The sequence below is a fragment of the Anoplolepis gracilipes genome, chromosome 6 (genome assembly GCF_047496725.1).
Source record: "Anoplolepis gracilipes chromosome 6, ASM4749672v1, whole genome shotgun sequence".
Lineage (NCBI taxonomy): Eukaryota > Metazoa > Arthropoda > Insecta > Hymenoptera > Formicidae > Anoplolepis > Anoplolepis gracilipes.
In genome coordinates, this window is record NC_132975.1 from 2,772,355 (window position 1) to 2,787,650 (window position 15,296).

Consider the following 15,296-nt stretch of genomic DNA (forward strand, 5'->3'; position numbering starts at 1 on the left):
TTTCAACGGTATTTTTTTATTTATAGCTTATACTTTATTTTTTAATATTTATTTGTTACACTATAATTTTATTTAATACTGTGCTTTATAAAAGCAGAAAAAGTTCGTCAATAATTGGGACCATCGAACTCCAAGCGTGAACACGATACCTAATGATCAGGAAAACGTATTAGAAATAATGGAGTTATTTCTTGGCAATGATTTATTTGAATTATTAGTCACAGAAACAAATAAATATCGCTCCAGGTCAAAGTGACTGATAATAACAGAAAAAAGGAAACGCGTTGCTACGGTCAACGTGGGAGATCTCCCCGATCGGTCGTGCACCAACCTAATTGAAAATGGGGAGATATCCCCGATCGGTCGTGCACTGACTTACTTTAAAGTAGGGAGATCTACCCATTTGGTTGGCTAAGTTGTTAATGAAGCTATTCTGGATCACAAAATGCGAAATTTAATACAATCGTATAAAAGTATAAAGGACAACAATAAAAAAACAAGTACAGGTCGCGGTCGAATTACTTGGGAATGGTTTGACTTAATGGAAGATTTATTTAAAGAAGATCGAATCATAAATATAGGTGCTATGTTGTCTTCTATGATAAACAGTAATGAAGTAAATCAGGAAAGTTCATCTGCTTCTTCAATTCCATCAACATCAAGTAAATATGATGAACATACTATAAATATGCATTCAGATATTGACGCATGTTCGGAAATAACAGGAAACTCAGAAAGTAGAAGTACAGTAAGGTGTGTACAAGAATTTATAAAAGATACCTCATATATTTCTAATTGGTTAAACAACTGTGTACAATTTAATTTCAATCCACATATGTATGACATAAAGAGTAGCAATAACTTGGACAAAAATATTGTAAATGTAAAGCTGAGGGAACAGTTATTTATATTTTGCAGCCCTGTTTTCAATAATCCGTCAAAGCAGCCCCCTAAAAATTTAAAAGCTACCAAATCAAGAGCAATGTATAGTCTACATAAAATGTTGTTAGATTGTGAAGAAAAAAGAGTAGATGCAATTAATAAATTAAGTGAGAAGATCGAAGAACATAATAAAATTCAAATTAGTAGATCAAAATCGCTAGTATTCGAAAAATAGTAGATAGTATAATTAAAACGACCCAACTAGCCAGTAAACTCTTTATTTAGTAGTACGACGTTTCGACCATTTGGTTGTGGTCCTTTTCAAGTGTCACTATATAATCAATAACAAAATAATAATAATATCAATTAAGCACAGAAGATAAACGCGACCAAATCAATCGAAGACAAATAAATTAATACGTACATACAGGTAAGGCAAAGATGTATAACAATGAGTTTTACACATGGAAAGTAGTTAGAAATTACGCGGTTAAAAATACTAATAAGACGAACCAACAAGTGATGAAACCCGTCTTGTCAAAACAAATCTTGAAACCGATCTGATGTTTTTTAAAAAACAATTTTAAACGACCTTTATTATTTTGTCGTAAATATTATTAAGGTTTTCTGTGTCTCTTTGAAGGTTTATTGTGTTGTTATTGAATTTCTTGATAAAAAATATTTCGGCTATTTCTCGCTTTTTTACAAATTTTTTGTTGTGTAATATATGTGGGCTGTCCCACTCAAATTCATGTCCGTATTCTGATCTATGTTTACTAATTACCGATTGACATGAAGGATGCAACTTAATATTTTTAAAATGTTCATTAAGCCGTGTGCGTAAATGTCTTTTAGTTTGGCCTATGTAAAAAGCGTCACAATCCTTACAACATATTTTATATACGACATTTGTTTTATTATCAATGTGTAGTGTATCTTTGCCACGTATTATCAAATTATTAAGTTTGTTAGTTACTATCGAAGCAATATTTAAACCGGTATCACGTATTGAACGGCGCAAATAGGAACTAAATTCATTAACGTACGGTAAATAAAAGAGCACGACAAATAAAAGAGATGCTTGCTAAAGGAATAACTCATCGCTTTGGATAGTTCCAAAAAAACAAGATGCTTCAGGAAAAAGAAAGTGGAGATTAGTAATAGATTATCGGAAACTAAATGATAAAACCATTCAAGATAATTACCCACTACCTAATATTGATGAAATAATTGATAAACTCGGGAACGCTCGTTATTTTAGCGCATTTGACTTAACATCGAGGTTTCACCAGATCGGTATAAAACAAGAGGACATTAAAAAGACTGCATTTTCTACTCAGGATGACCATTACGAATATACGCGTATGTTATTCGGGTTAAGAAACGCGCCACCTTTTAAAAGATGATGAATAAAGGACTAAAAGGTCTGATCGGAAATAACTGTTTCGTCTACATCGATGATATAATAGTATACGGACATACAATTGAAGAACATAATAAAAACTTAAAAATACTATTTGAACGTTTAAGACAATGCGGCCTAAAACTTCAACCTGACAAATGCGAGTATTTAAAACCTGAATTAGCCTATCTCGGACACATAATATCTGCTGAAGGTATAAAACCAGAACGAGTCAATAAGATTAAAAATTATCCTAAACCAAAGAACAAAAAAGAAATTAAACAATTTTTAGGACTTTGCTCTTATTATAGAAAATTTATATCAAAATTTAGTGAAATCGCAAAACCAATAAAAAAGCTATTAAAGAAAGATCAGAAATTTAAATAGACATACGAACAAGACGACGCTTTTTTAAAATTTAAACAAATGCTAATTGAAAACCCTATACTACAATATCCTAACTGGAAAGAGCCATTTATACTCACTACAGACGCCAGCAATTCTGCACTAGGAACCGTGCTTTCCCAAGGAAGAATTGGTAATAATCGATCATTAGCATATGCATCCAGAACATTAAACAAGGCGGAAGCCCGGTATACGACAATAGAAAAGGAACTACTAGCAATTGTATGGACGACACGACATTTTCACCAATATCTTTATGGACGAAAATTTACAATCGTGACAGATCATCGACCATTAATATGGCTAATGAATGTAAATATCCGAACTCTTGACTGATGCGATGGAGACTGAAACTTTTAGAGTATGACTATGAAATTATCTACAAACCAGGAAAAATCAACACTAACGCTGATGCTCTTTCCAGAATGAATGTTAACGCTATTGAAAACTTTCAGGGAGAATTAGATGAATACTTGAAATTTTATGGGGATGTTTCGGAAGACGACATACAAGACGGTTTATTACCTATCTAAAAGAACAAGTGGAATCAATACCTTCGAAAGACTCGAGAGACGAACAAACACGTCAAGCATTCCCAAAACAAAAAGAAAAATTAAGGATAAAAAATCAAGTAACAATCAAACATGGAACTAATAAAGGTTCTCTTACTATCATGTATTTATGGAGACCATCAGAACTGATGAAGAAAGATATAATATTTCTAGATCCGGGCGAGACAAGAAATTATAAACAGAAAATAATAAATTCTTTGATAGAAGACGACAAAATTATAAATGTAATTGCTGAAAAGAAACACGAAAAAGAATTTGCTGATATAGCAGCGAAAATAGAGTTAACAATATATTTTTCAAGACCAGAATCATGAAATAAAGAAAGAATAATTCAGGAAGCACATAGCTCAGAGCTTGGAGGACATTTTGGCATAGAAAAAATAGTATTAAAAATACAAAAGGACTACACTTGGAAAGGAATTTATCAAGACGTCAAAAATTCATCGAAAACTGCGAATCTTGTCAAAGAAATAAAAACACAGAAAAACAACCCTATAAACAGCAAAAAGTGGATATCCCAACAAAACCCAGTGAAAAGGTGTCGCTCGAGATTGTAGGACCCTCTGTAGCAAACAGAACAAGGAAATCAATACATCCTCGTTATTCAAGATTATTTAACTCAATACATGATTTGCAAAGCACTAATTGACAAATCAACAGCTGCAATAATAAAAGCATTTTAGAGTTCATGGCTTAGAATATTTGGAAAACCAAAAGAAATCCTAACAGACAATGCAAAGGAGTTTATGAGTCAAGAGTTCAATGAATTTTGTAGAAGAATGAAGACAAAACAAACCCTTACCTCCATATATCACTCTCAATCAAATGGAAAAAACGAAAGAAGTTACACAATATTAAAAAAATATCTTAGACATTACTCCACTCCTGAAAATCCTTGGGATCTATTACTACCAAAAGCAATGCTAGCATACAATACTACTCAAAACAGAATGACCAGTTGTACACCTTTTGAATTGCAAGTGGGATTCGAAGCTAACTCCATTTTAGAAGAAATAAATGAAGAAGAAGAAATACAACATTTACAGGAGAGAAGAAAGTTTGAACAAGAAAACAAATTAAAAGAAGTAAGAGAAAAATTAGAACACAACCAATCCTCTACTTCCTATGATAACTTAGAACCAATCCTTCCAAAAATGAAAGTTTTAACCAAAAATTACATAGCCACAGGTTTACAACCTCGTTAGAAAGGACCTTAGGTCATTAAAACTCTACCAAATAACTTAGTGATAGATAATGAAAATGGAAGACAAGTGACTCATCATCGGCCAAACGTAAAGGTATTTAAACATAAAGATCTAATTATTACAGAAAGCAGCGATGATGAAGAAGAAAATTAAACTCATTATTATGATATTACTCATTTTGACAACCACGGCATACGTTAACGGACTTGAACAAGAAGGCAACAATAAATCGTATAACAAGACTTGATAATAATGAAAATATAGTCCTAGAAGGATTAGGTCAAGCTCGATTCTACCATGAAGAATGGAAACTCATAATAGGCTTTGATTTTTTACATATAGAAATCGACTTAAATGTGATCGATACAATGTATAGATACGTACTAAATAATCTATGCATGAAAACACTAGAAATGGAGAAAAATTTGTATGTTTTTCTTTTCAACGAATCTCAAAACGAATTAATACTTTTAATAACGTTTGGGGAGAACTAAGAAATACCTTCCATCTCACGGGATTAGACAGCAACTCCTCGCAAATCAAAAGAGGTCGATTTTATCGGAGAAGTTAGCAAAACCCTGTTTGGTACGCTAGATGCATCAAATGCGACATACTATAATAACGAAATAGACAAATTGTATAATGATCAAAAAGAAATATTACACTGTATAAAGAACCAAATAAGTATTATATTAAACTCGATAGGTTTCAGTATAACCAATCTAAATAAATCCCAAGAACAGATAAATGATATAAAGAATAAGTTTAATAAAGTACGCGATTTAAGTAGAAGTAATGAAATAAATATTCAAATAAACGAATTAATATTTAACATAGAATTAGATATAATGGAATTAAAAGATAAAATAAAGCGTATAGAAGAACTTGCTTATGATGCCAAACATGGCACGATTAAACCTTATATTTTAACGTCTGAAAGATTGTTTGAAATACTCAGAACACATGAACATGTAAGGAATTTTCCATAAAACTAGAAGAAAAAAATTATTTAACATTAATTGATATTTGCGAAATAAATGCAATCTTAAATGGAAAAAGAATAATAATAGAAATGAAAATTCCATTGTTAGAAGAAGCAAAATTAAACGTAAAACGAGTAATAATTCTACCTGTTCATGGATGGCTATTTCAATCAATAATTGATACCAAGAATAGATTTATATTGTTAGATGAGATATGCAAATGTACTTTATTCTCGTAACAGAACTAGAGCTAGAAAAAGGAAGAAAATTAAGAGACATAAAATTAATAAAAAGAAATAAACCAGATTATTCAATAAAACTAGATAACGATTGTCTATTAAATATACTTACTAAGCGTTCAAGTGAAGAATGTGAAAGTAAATATGCTATTGTTAAAGAATCGTATTGGATACAATCTGACACGTGAAACAAGTGGATAGGCAATATTCCTAAAGAGGAACTGTTTAAATTTGTTTAAAAATTTAAAATAGTCTGATTCTAATTGTAATTTGAAAACATGAATCGAATTAATTTAATCATATAATAAGAAAAGATATACAATTTATTTTGTTTGATAAAGAAAACGAATATACATAATGTATTAAAGATCAAATTAAAAAAGAGTGGATATATAAATGTACAGTAGAGAACAATCCAAAAAAAAGAGGCGGGTATCCAAAATGTATAATATAGAATTCTTACAGAAGCCTCATGCTTCTCACAAACATCTTTCTTTCAGAAGCTTCGTGCTTCTCATAAATCATTCGCGGTTTTCTCAAAAGCCTCGTGCTTCTCGATTCTCTCAGAAACCTCGCGTTTCTTAATTCTCTCAGAAACCTCGTGTTTCTCGCTTCTCTCAGGAACCTCGTGTTTCTCGCTTCTCTCAGAAACCTCATGTTTCTCGCTTCTCTCAGAAACTTCGTGTTTCTCGCAAAAGTCGTAATGAAAACGTTGAAAAATATATAATTATATATTGGTAACTAACATAAACATAAACAACGACAAAAGAGTAACGCAACGATAAATCGATATGCGAGATGTTCGCTAGAGTTGGCGCCAATATTGGTACCTCTTCAACATTTTCTAAACAGAAACAAATTAACATATTATGTACAGATAATAAAACAAGGCGACCGAAATTAAAAGGAAATGTAATGATTGATTTAGCGCCAGATTGTATTGGAATATCCAACTCAGCGACACTAAGACCTAATAATCTAATCAAAGAAAACATTACAGTTGACATATTTGATACGAAAATCAAACTGCCAAACATAACATTGACTGAGTCTGATATTCTAAAAGATCTATTAAGTGTAAAATTAAATAATAATGACTTACAAGGAATAGGAAAATCATTAGATGAAATAGAATGTAAAACGGATAAGATAATGCAACATCAAAGACAAAAAACATGGAAGGAAAAATTAATGCAATACTTAAAATGTATAGGATATGTAGCAATAGCAGGACTTACTTTTGTATTTCTAGCAAAGATAGGATTCTTTAAACTATTAATTCAAACTATTAGAATGATGTGCGGAAATTGTTATAATAATTGCAGTTTTGGAGAAAATGCTAATCATATAGGCGATAAAGCACAAAATGTAACTTATGCATCAGCCATCCCAATCATGGACAAGAATCGTTTTGACAAAATAAGAAAACTATAAACGATTCTTAAAAACGCAGGGAGGTGTCGTATATGTCGTATAGGCATAAGGTGGTTCACAGCGAGTGATACACTATAGCGATAAGGAAATTCTTTCGATCGACAGACAAAGCAAAGCGATAAGACAATTCTTGCAATGAACGGACAAAGCAGGGCGAGCATTCATTCTCGCTGAGGCAACGGGCCAAGTAGCATTAATCGTAGCTAGTAATTTTTATCATAGTAAATAATTTTTATTGTAGTGAATAATTCTAATAAAATAAATGATTTTTAAAAAGAGATTCTTATTCTAATGTCCACAACAAAGTCAACGGAATTTAGCACAGACTCGAACCAGGGGCAAAGCAAAGAGTAAAAAGAAACAAGAGGGAATGTATCGGTGGTGGGGGCTACCCAAATCGCTGACGGAAGCCGCCATTTTGAATATCCACTTTTTTTACGCTTATTAGCATTGTTTGCAGCTGTTGTCAGAGAGACACATGTGCGTATTATTTTGCACAATTATTAATTCTAAAAAAAATAGTGAAATAAAATTATGGTGCATTGTCAGGCCTGTGGCATAACAACAGTGCGAAATTATGGGATAACATTTCATCGGTTAGTAATTGTTATCAATATAATAACAAGAATTTAATGTTTTGAAGATTATGTTTTATTTAGATATACTATTTAAAGGACAGTAAACAATGTGTTAAAATTTCAATATTATTAATATATATTATTTTATTTGTTGCATATTAAAATTATATATTTCAATTTAATCTTATTGAGTTGATTTTATTAAAAATATAAAGTATATTCCATATTTATATTTAAAATTTTATTCTTCCACCATCTCCGAAAAGCCATTCAATTTTGACGCCCATAAGCAGCCATTTTGAGTGTCCACTTTTATGCTAGTATATATAGGCATTTCCGTCCGTTTAGCTCACAGACATCTATAAGGTCGGGTCTACAATAGATGTAGTAAGCCTTAAGCCGTAAGAAATTAACCAATTACAATTGACTTTACAGAAGAATAATGAATATGATTGGTTCATTTCTTACGACTTAAGGGGATCCAACAGGGCTCATTTTACCGACAAAATCAGTTCGACTAAAAATCTTTTTTTTGGCTGCACAGATCAATAAATCCTTTTACACAGTTAAAGTACTTTTAATAACGAGTTCTGGACGCTATAATTTATGTAAGAAATTTTACTTTTGTTATCGACTCATTGAATTAATATTTATTTAATATAAAAGTTCTTTACTTTATTCACACGAAAGATGTGCCTCATGCTTGGAATAATGTGGTAGAATATAAGTAAATTTTTGAAAATGATTTTAAAAGCCTAGTAAAAAAGTTTTTTAGTCGAACTTTTTAGAAACTGCTTTCATACATATATGATGTATGAAATCGAGACGCAAGATAATACAAAGCAATTTTTAGTTGATCGATCTCGAGATAGCTGGAACTGCAATCTGTTTGTGTAACAAGGACAGTCGCCGAACAAACAGAGAGCGAGAACGTATAAAGAGCAAGCGAGATAGCTAACCCTCGCGAACGAGTCTTCGGAACGCTTTGATGTCGTTTATCTTGCTTACTCCCGCAAACACTCTTCCATAACGCATAACACATATGCATAAGAAAACTGATTGGTCTATAAGCACTTGCATAAGAAATTCAATCAATCGAATTCCTTATGTATGTGTGTTATACGCTTATGCAAAAGTGTGTGCTTCCCGTTTTACTCTCTCTCTTTCTCTCTCCTTCTCACCCTCTCTCCCTCTCTCCCTCTCCCTCTCCCTCTCTCCCCCTTTTTCCCTCTCTCCCTCTCTCCCTCTCACCCTCTCTTCCTCTCTCCCTCTCTCTCTGCTAATTCATTATTATATTCTTTTCACATTATCTTTCATTCGTATGGCTTTTCTTTTTCCTTATATACAAATAATTTGTTTTTCCATTTTATAACTTTCGTGAAATACGCAATGAGTTATTTTCTCTTTCTATTTTGCGATTCTAAATATCTCTACATAATATAATTGTTTACTTTGATATAGAAATAATCCTTATAACAATTGATTTTATTTATTTATATTATGAAACATGTATATAAAGTGGTGAATACTTCACTTTTATGCTATTTTGTATATATGTTTCACAACATATATTGTGACGTGGCCGTCACGACGGACGCCCACTTCGCTAAAAATTATCGCGAACCGAGTGAACGTGCCGGTCGAGTAATCGAGAGCCCTACCGCGATTCCCAAAAAGGCAAACGATTTCAATTATTTAAAATTGACCGTTGTACTTGCATATTTTCCGGCCATAAATCACAGTGACAACGAGGAATTATGACGAGGAACATTACAAAGGAGACAATAGCTCAGGAATGCCGTAAACACGAGAGCGGCGACAACAAGGATCGGCCATCCTCGCGGAGCCTCGCGGACGCCCGGAGAATCAGCCCGGCAAAGCAGGACCGGTTGACAACTAGGCGCCCCGACAGCGGGTAGAAAAATTATGGCGACGCCCATGGAAGGGCTACGTCCGGCCCCGAGGGGACATAACCGGAGTACGCCGATCACCTACGCTGTCAAGAGGGAGAATCCCGCGAGGGAGCAGCAAGAGCATTCGCGGTGCAAAACCCATCCGCCAAAGGCCCGGGCGCCCGAGCGCGTGATACGTCCGTACGCGAAACCAAATTTTGGGCGCGCGAAGCAAATTCCCCGCTCCCCGATAGCGATAAGAGCGGTAGGGCGGCGGGAATAAATACGGATTCCTGAGGGCTGAGAGAGAGATTCGATTACGAGTCAGTCACTTACGATCCCACGAAGCAACACGACGACTTTTGTGAGCGTGGATACTCGGTGCAACACCCGCAAGGACGACGCATGGATCACATCGGGAAGAGTTCACCGATGAGGCTGTCTTGCATCTTTGCGCATCTTTGTCACGCGAATTACGCCACCACCGACACGATCCGCGTGATCGACTCCTCTGACTCGGACGCGCCATCACGGGAAATTAGTGATTTCATTTGGTGTTTTGGTCTTTGCGGATTGGAGAGCGACCGCAGTCAAGGAGCTCAAAAGGATCGTAAGGCGTTGGCTTACCCAGCGTTATCGTTCGTCTCTTCGCGAACCGAGTGGTCATGTCAAAAAGTTACCTCGTTGTTGAACCGGTACGGTCTTAGTGAATTGTCGCCGAGCGGAATCGCCAGATTCCTCCCGAGAGTGCTGTCGTGTGCCTGCGCAAAATTGTGGGATCTCAGTATTCCTATCAGCGAGTACAAAAGTGTGTGTAACCGCCTCCCAGGTGGAGGAGCGGCGCAGCTGGCGCAGGTAGAGGCCTAGTGGGGCCCGGGAAGGGACTAGTTTCCTCCCCCGCCAACGTAGGGTGAGTACCACTGAATTCTCATGGGTGGACCACGCGATTCACGTACGCCAAAAAGGGCCTCGATTCTCGACCACCAGTCGTTGCGGGTTTCACCCAGCGGTTCACTATCGCCAGGGCGATCGGCTGTCGGAGGCACGAGCTGTCGACGGTGTACCCGCCTCAACCGTCTAAATACGCCATTTCGTGAGCTTGCGAGTACGCTCTAATAAACGGCGCGAGATTGTAGCAATCGCGATTTCTGTCTCGTATTGTGTTCTCACCGCGTTCGCGACATTCGCGTCTTGTAAGCGATTGTCGTGTCTAAGATTATTGTCTTGTGACCAAGTTATCGGCGTTTCCGCGACGGTACGAATCATCGTCGCGTATCCCTCGCGAGGTACGTCCCGTAATAACCCACGAAGTTTGTTAACGCCTATCGTTTCGTTTATACCGCCGATATCGAACGAGCATCATTCATGTACTTTATTTGACCCGCTACTTTCCGAGTCGTTCAGTTAAATAAATTTGTCATTAAGTTTTATCCTACTAATTACGTGTTCTTTTTGAGCCAGGGGTTTCCCCTACTCGCAGCCCCATAAGCCTTTGGACTTCCTTCGGAAACAGTACCTCTCATAAACGACCCTCCCCTCTACCGTTAGGCGAGCTAGCCCGTCGTGACGGGCGGAGAAATATCCGGCTAACCTTTAGCGGTTTTCGCGCCTTTTTGCGACTTGGCGCGTGAAAGACCGCGCCTGGCGCCCAGGGTATATTTCGCGTATCGTCTCCTGCCCGCCACATCACCCCGCTTTTCGCCCCTTTCGCCTCCCTTTTTCTGAATGGCGATTTACCGGCCACCCCGCTCTCCTGTTTGCCGTCATTCCCTTCCCACCTGACGGAAAAAATCGTCGCAATATATATATATATATATATATATATATATATATATATATATGTTGTGAAACATATATAAAAAATAGCATAAAAGTGAAGTATTCATATACCACTTTATATACATGTTTCATAATATAAATAAATAAAATTAATTGTCATAAGGATTATTTTTATATCAAAGTAAACAATTATATTATGTAGAGATATTTAGAATAGCAAAATAGAAAGAGAAAATAACTCATTGCGTATTTCATGAAAGTTATAAAATGGAAATACATAAATTACTTTTTATTTTTATTTTTGTATAAGGAAAAAAACAAAGAAAATTAAAGCCATGAGACAACAGCGTGAATAAAAGAATATAATAATAAATTAACAGAGAGAAAAAAAAGAATATAAATGTAGGAATATAAATTGAAAGAGGAAGAAGAAAGGAAGAATAAATAAATAAATTTTTTAAAAAGTTTTTTTATTTTAATGTCATTCTTTATATAAATGAGTGTGTATGCGTGCGTGCGTGCGTGCGTGCGTGCGTGCGTGCGTGCGTGCGTGCGTGCGTGCGTGCGTGCGTGCGTGCGTGCGTGCGTGCGTGCGTGCGTGCGTGCGTGCGTGCGTGCGTGCGTGCGTGCGTGCGTGCGTGCGTGCGTGCGTGCGTGTGTGTGTGTGAGCGAGAGAAAATAAAATTGAGAAATTAAAATTAATTAAAATAAGGGTATCCTGGTGTGGGAGGGGCGGGAATGTATCCAGCTGGTGCAGGCTAGTGTGCGAGAACGTATCTGTCTGGTGCGGCCTGCGCGGGAACGTATCCAGCTGGTGCGAACTGCGCTGGAACGTATCCGGCTGGTGCGGGCTGCGCGGGAACATATCCGGTTGGTACGGATGGCGCAGGCACATATCCGGCTGGTGCGGATGGCGCAGGCATGTATCCGACTGGTGCGGATGGCGCGGGCACGTATCCGAGTGGTGCGGACGGTGCGAGGACGTGCACGACTGGTGCGGGCGGCGCGGGGATGTACCTAGATTGTAAATACGTCGCCAGCATGTACGTACGTGCTTGCATACCGGCGACGTATTTTCTGTGCCTCCTTCTTTCTTTATTAACGGCCCGCCACACCGAATCGTTCATACGCTGAAAATAAAAAAATATTTAATATTTTTGCATGTGTACGTATAAGAAAGCAAAATTAAAAAGAAGTATTTCAGAACAAAAGCTATATGATTGCAAAAGAACTTGAATAAATAAATATACATACATATATATATATATATATATATATATATATATATATATATGCAGCATTTTAATTGGGACACCTAAAGTAGATATATATTAATGGTTCCTTTGAAATCACAGCTTTTGTCTGTATGTAACAGGGATTCAATTAATTAATAATTTTACTTATTAATTACCATGTTTAATTATCAATTAATGTGAATAAATTTAATTAAAGCTTTTTGAATTGACGATTAATTTGAAAAAAATTAATTGTAAATCGTTCAATTGACGATTGATAAAAGCGAGATTATTTGTTTAACGATAAATATGAACGAAATTAATTTAAGGTCGCTTGATTGACAATTGATATAAACAAAATTAATCGAAGGATATTCGATTAACAATTAATATGAACAAATTTAATTGAAAGTCTTTTTGATTGACGATTGATATGAGCGAATTCAATTAAAAATTATTCCATGAACGATTGAACCAAAAAAATTCAATTGAAGACTGTTCAATTGACAATTGATTTGAGCTAATTTAATCGAAAATTATTTGATTGACGATTGAATATAATAAATTTAATGCGAATATTTTCGATTGATAATTAATTTAGGTAAACGCAATAATAATATTCTGTAATTTTTGCATATCAGAAAACACGCAAACATAAACACAATAATATTCTGTAATTTTTACATATCAGATAAATCATTATGGTTATCTCAAATTGTGGCTATCTAAAAATCATATAAAAATATATGTTTATTGATTTCGTATTAATTTTAAGCAAAACTTACAGAATATTATTATTGCGTTTACCTAAATTAATTATTAATCAAAAATATTTGCATTAAATTTATTATATTCAATCGTCAATCAAATAATTTTCAATTAAATTAGTTCAAATCAATTGTCAATTTAACAGTCTTCGATTGAATTTGTTTGGTTCAATCGTTCATGGAATAATTTTTAATTGAATTCGCTCATATCAATCGTCAATCAAAAGACTTTCAATTAAATTTGTTTATATTAATCTTAATCGAATATCCTTCGATTAATTTTGTCTATATCAATTGTCAATCAAGCGACCTTATTAATTTCGTTCATATTAATCATTAATCAAATAATCTCGCTTTTATCAATCGTTAATTGAACAATTTACAATTAATTTTTCTCAATCGTCAATTCAAAAAGCTTTAATTAAATTTGTTCACATCAATCATTATTTTGAAAAATTTTATTGATATTTTCCCAAACCTGGTATGTAATAATGTATAAATATATTTTTAAATTACTTTTCGTATATTTTGAGGCGTTGGTTGGGGCGATGTGCCCACATTTTTACATGTCCCCACCGTCGGCGTCGTCGCCATCGTCGCCGCCGTCTTCGCCGTCATCACCGACGTCGTCGCCGTTGTCGTCACCGCCGTCGTCGCCGTAGTCGCCGGCATAGTCCCTCTTATAGACCCCTAGCTACGTACTAATAAATAATATATTATTTATTATATTCATAAGAAAAGAGAGAGATAGATAGATAGATAGAGAAAGAGAAAGAGAGAGAGAGAGAGAGAGAGAGAGAGAGAGAGAGAGATGTCAGGGATATAAATTATCAGCTAATATATTATTATAATTTCTGCATCATAATATGATACATACATTTTAATAATATATTCAACTGAAAATAATAAGAAAAAAGAATATATAAAATATAAAACAGTACTTACTCATTCTCCGCATCTTTATCTTGTTGCCACTTTCGAGACGCTGTCCGCGAATGTAAGAGATGCACACACAAGAAATAGCTGTACGTATAGTGATGTCAGACCGGGAACGCGGCTCACTCTCTGTATGACGCACCACAAGCGCGAGCCGTGAATATGTGGCATCGAGCATGCGCAGAGCTCACATATACACGGCTTACGCTTGTGTGTGCGCCATACGTGAGCCGCGTATCCGATATCCGATCTGGGCCCTTATTCTCAAAACTGTGAAAAAAGTATCGTATGCGAAAATTGCTCTGTGCGATTCTTGATTGGTGTATACTTTTAGATACAGCAATCAGGAATTGCGTAGAGTCATTTTTATATACGATACTTTTTTCACGGTTTCGAGAATAAAGGTCCTGGTATCATTGTAGCTGTATCATGTGCCGTGCGCACACGTATACTCTTTCTTGTATGCGTATCTCTTCCACACGTTAAAACAGCGAGCAACGACCCGAACTAGCACTTCATTTACACAACCGAAAAATCACTGATAATTTACGCCGTCCAATTACGAGGACGTACACCGTTGTCGCGTTCACTGTTTGAAAGCGAGACCGAGATCGAATGAGGAGCAAACGAGATGACTAACATCAAAGAGTTCCGAAGTCTTGCTCAGGAGACTTTTTTTTGTTTACTGATTTTCGTATACATGTCATCTTACTACAGAAAATCAAACTTTTTTATTTTGCACTGTATCGATCTGAAAATAATTTTAATGAAAAAGATTTTGAAAATGACACCAAATGTGACATAAATTGGATAATTTATAATTAAATTTATAAATAAATTTTTACAATTTCGGTAAAGTGCAACATGAAAAAGTTTTTCTGTAGTAAGATGTTTTATATATATATATACATATATATATACAGGATGTCCCAGAACAACCTTCCGTCCGTAAAATGACGTATTTCTGACACAATTCTAAGACAATTT

General features: G+C 35.3%; 1 protein-coding gene across 1 annotated transcript; it reads right to left on the reverse strand.

Annotated features, from left to right (window-relative positions):
• Nucleotides 1–11,943: 11,943 nt before the first annotated feature.
• Nucleotides 11,944–14,609, reverse strand: LOC140667144 (uncharacterized). The gene is made up of 3 exons (XM_072894864.1): nucleotides 14,319–14,609; nucleotides 13,890–14,074; nucleotides 11,944–12,501 (listed from the first exon to the last, which is right to left on the reverse strand). Exons 2-3 carry the CDS (start codon nucleotides 14,043–14,045, stop codon nucleotides 12,130–12,132), a joined length of 528 nt encoding a protein of 175 aa, XP_072750965.1. The 5' UTR covers nucleotides 14,046–14,074; nucleotides 14,319–14,609; the 3' UTR covers nucleotides 11,944–12,129.
• Nucleotides 14,610–15,296: the final 687 nt, after the last annotated feature.

Bases quoted from the DNA above. Each gene is read 5' to 3' on its own strand.
- LOC140667144 (XM_072894864.1), bottom strand. From the start codon at position 14,045: ATGCCGGCGACTACGGCGACGACGGCGGTGACGACAACGGCGACGACG. The intron at 12,502-13,889 runs GTAATTTAAAAA...TTTTATTTTCAG, and splicing joins CGCCTCAAAATATACGAAAA to CGTATGAACGATTCGGTGTG.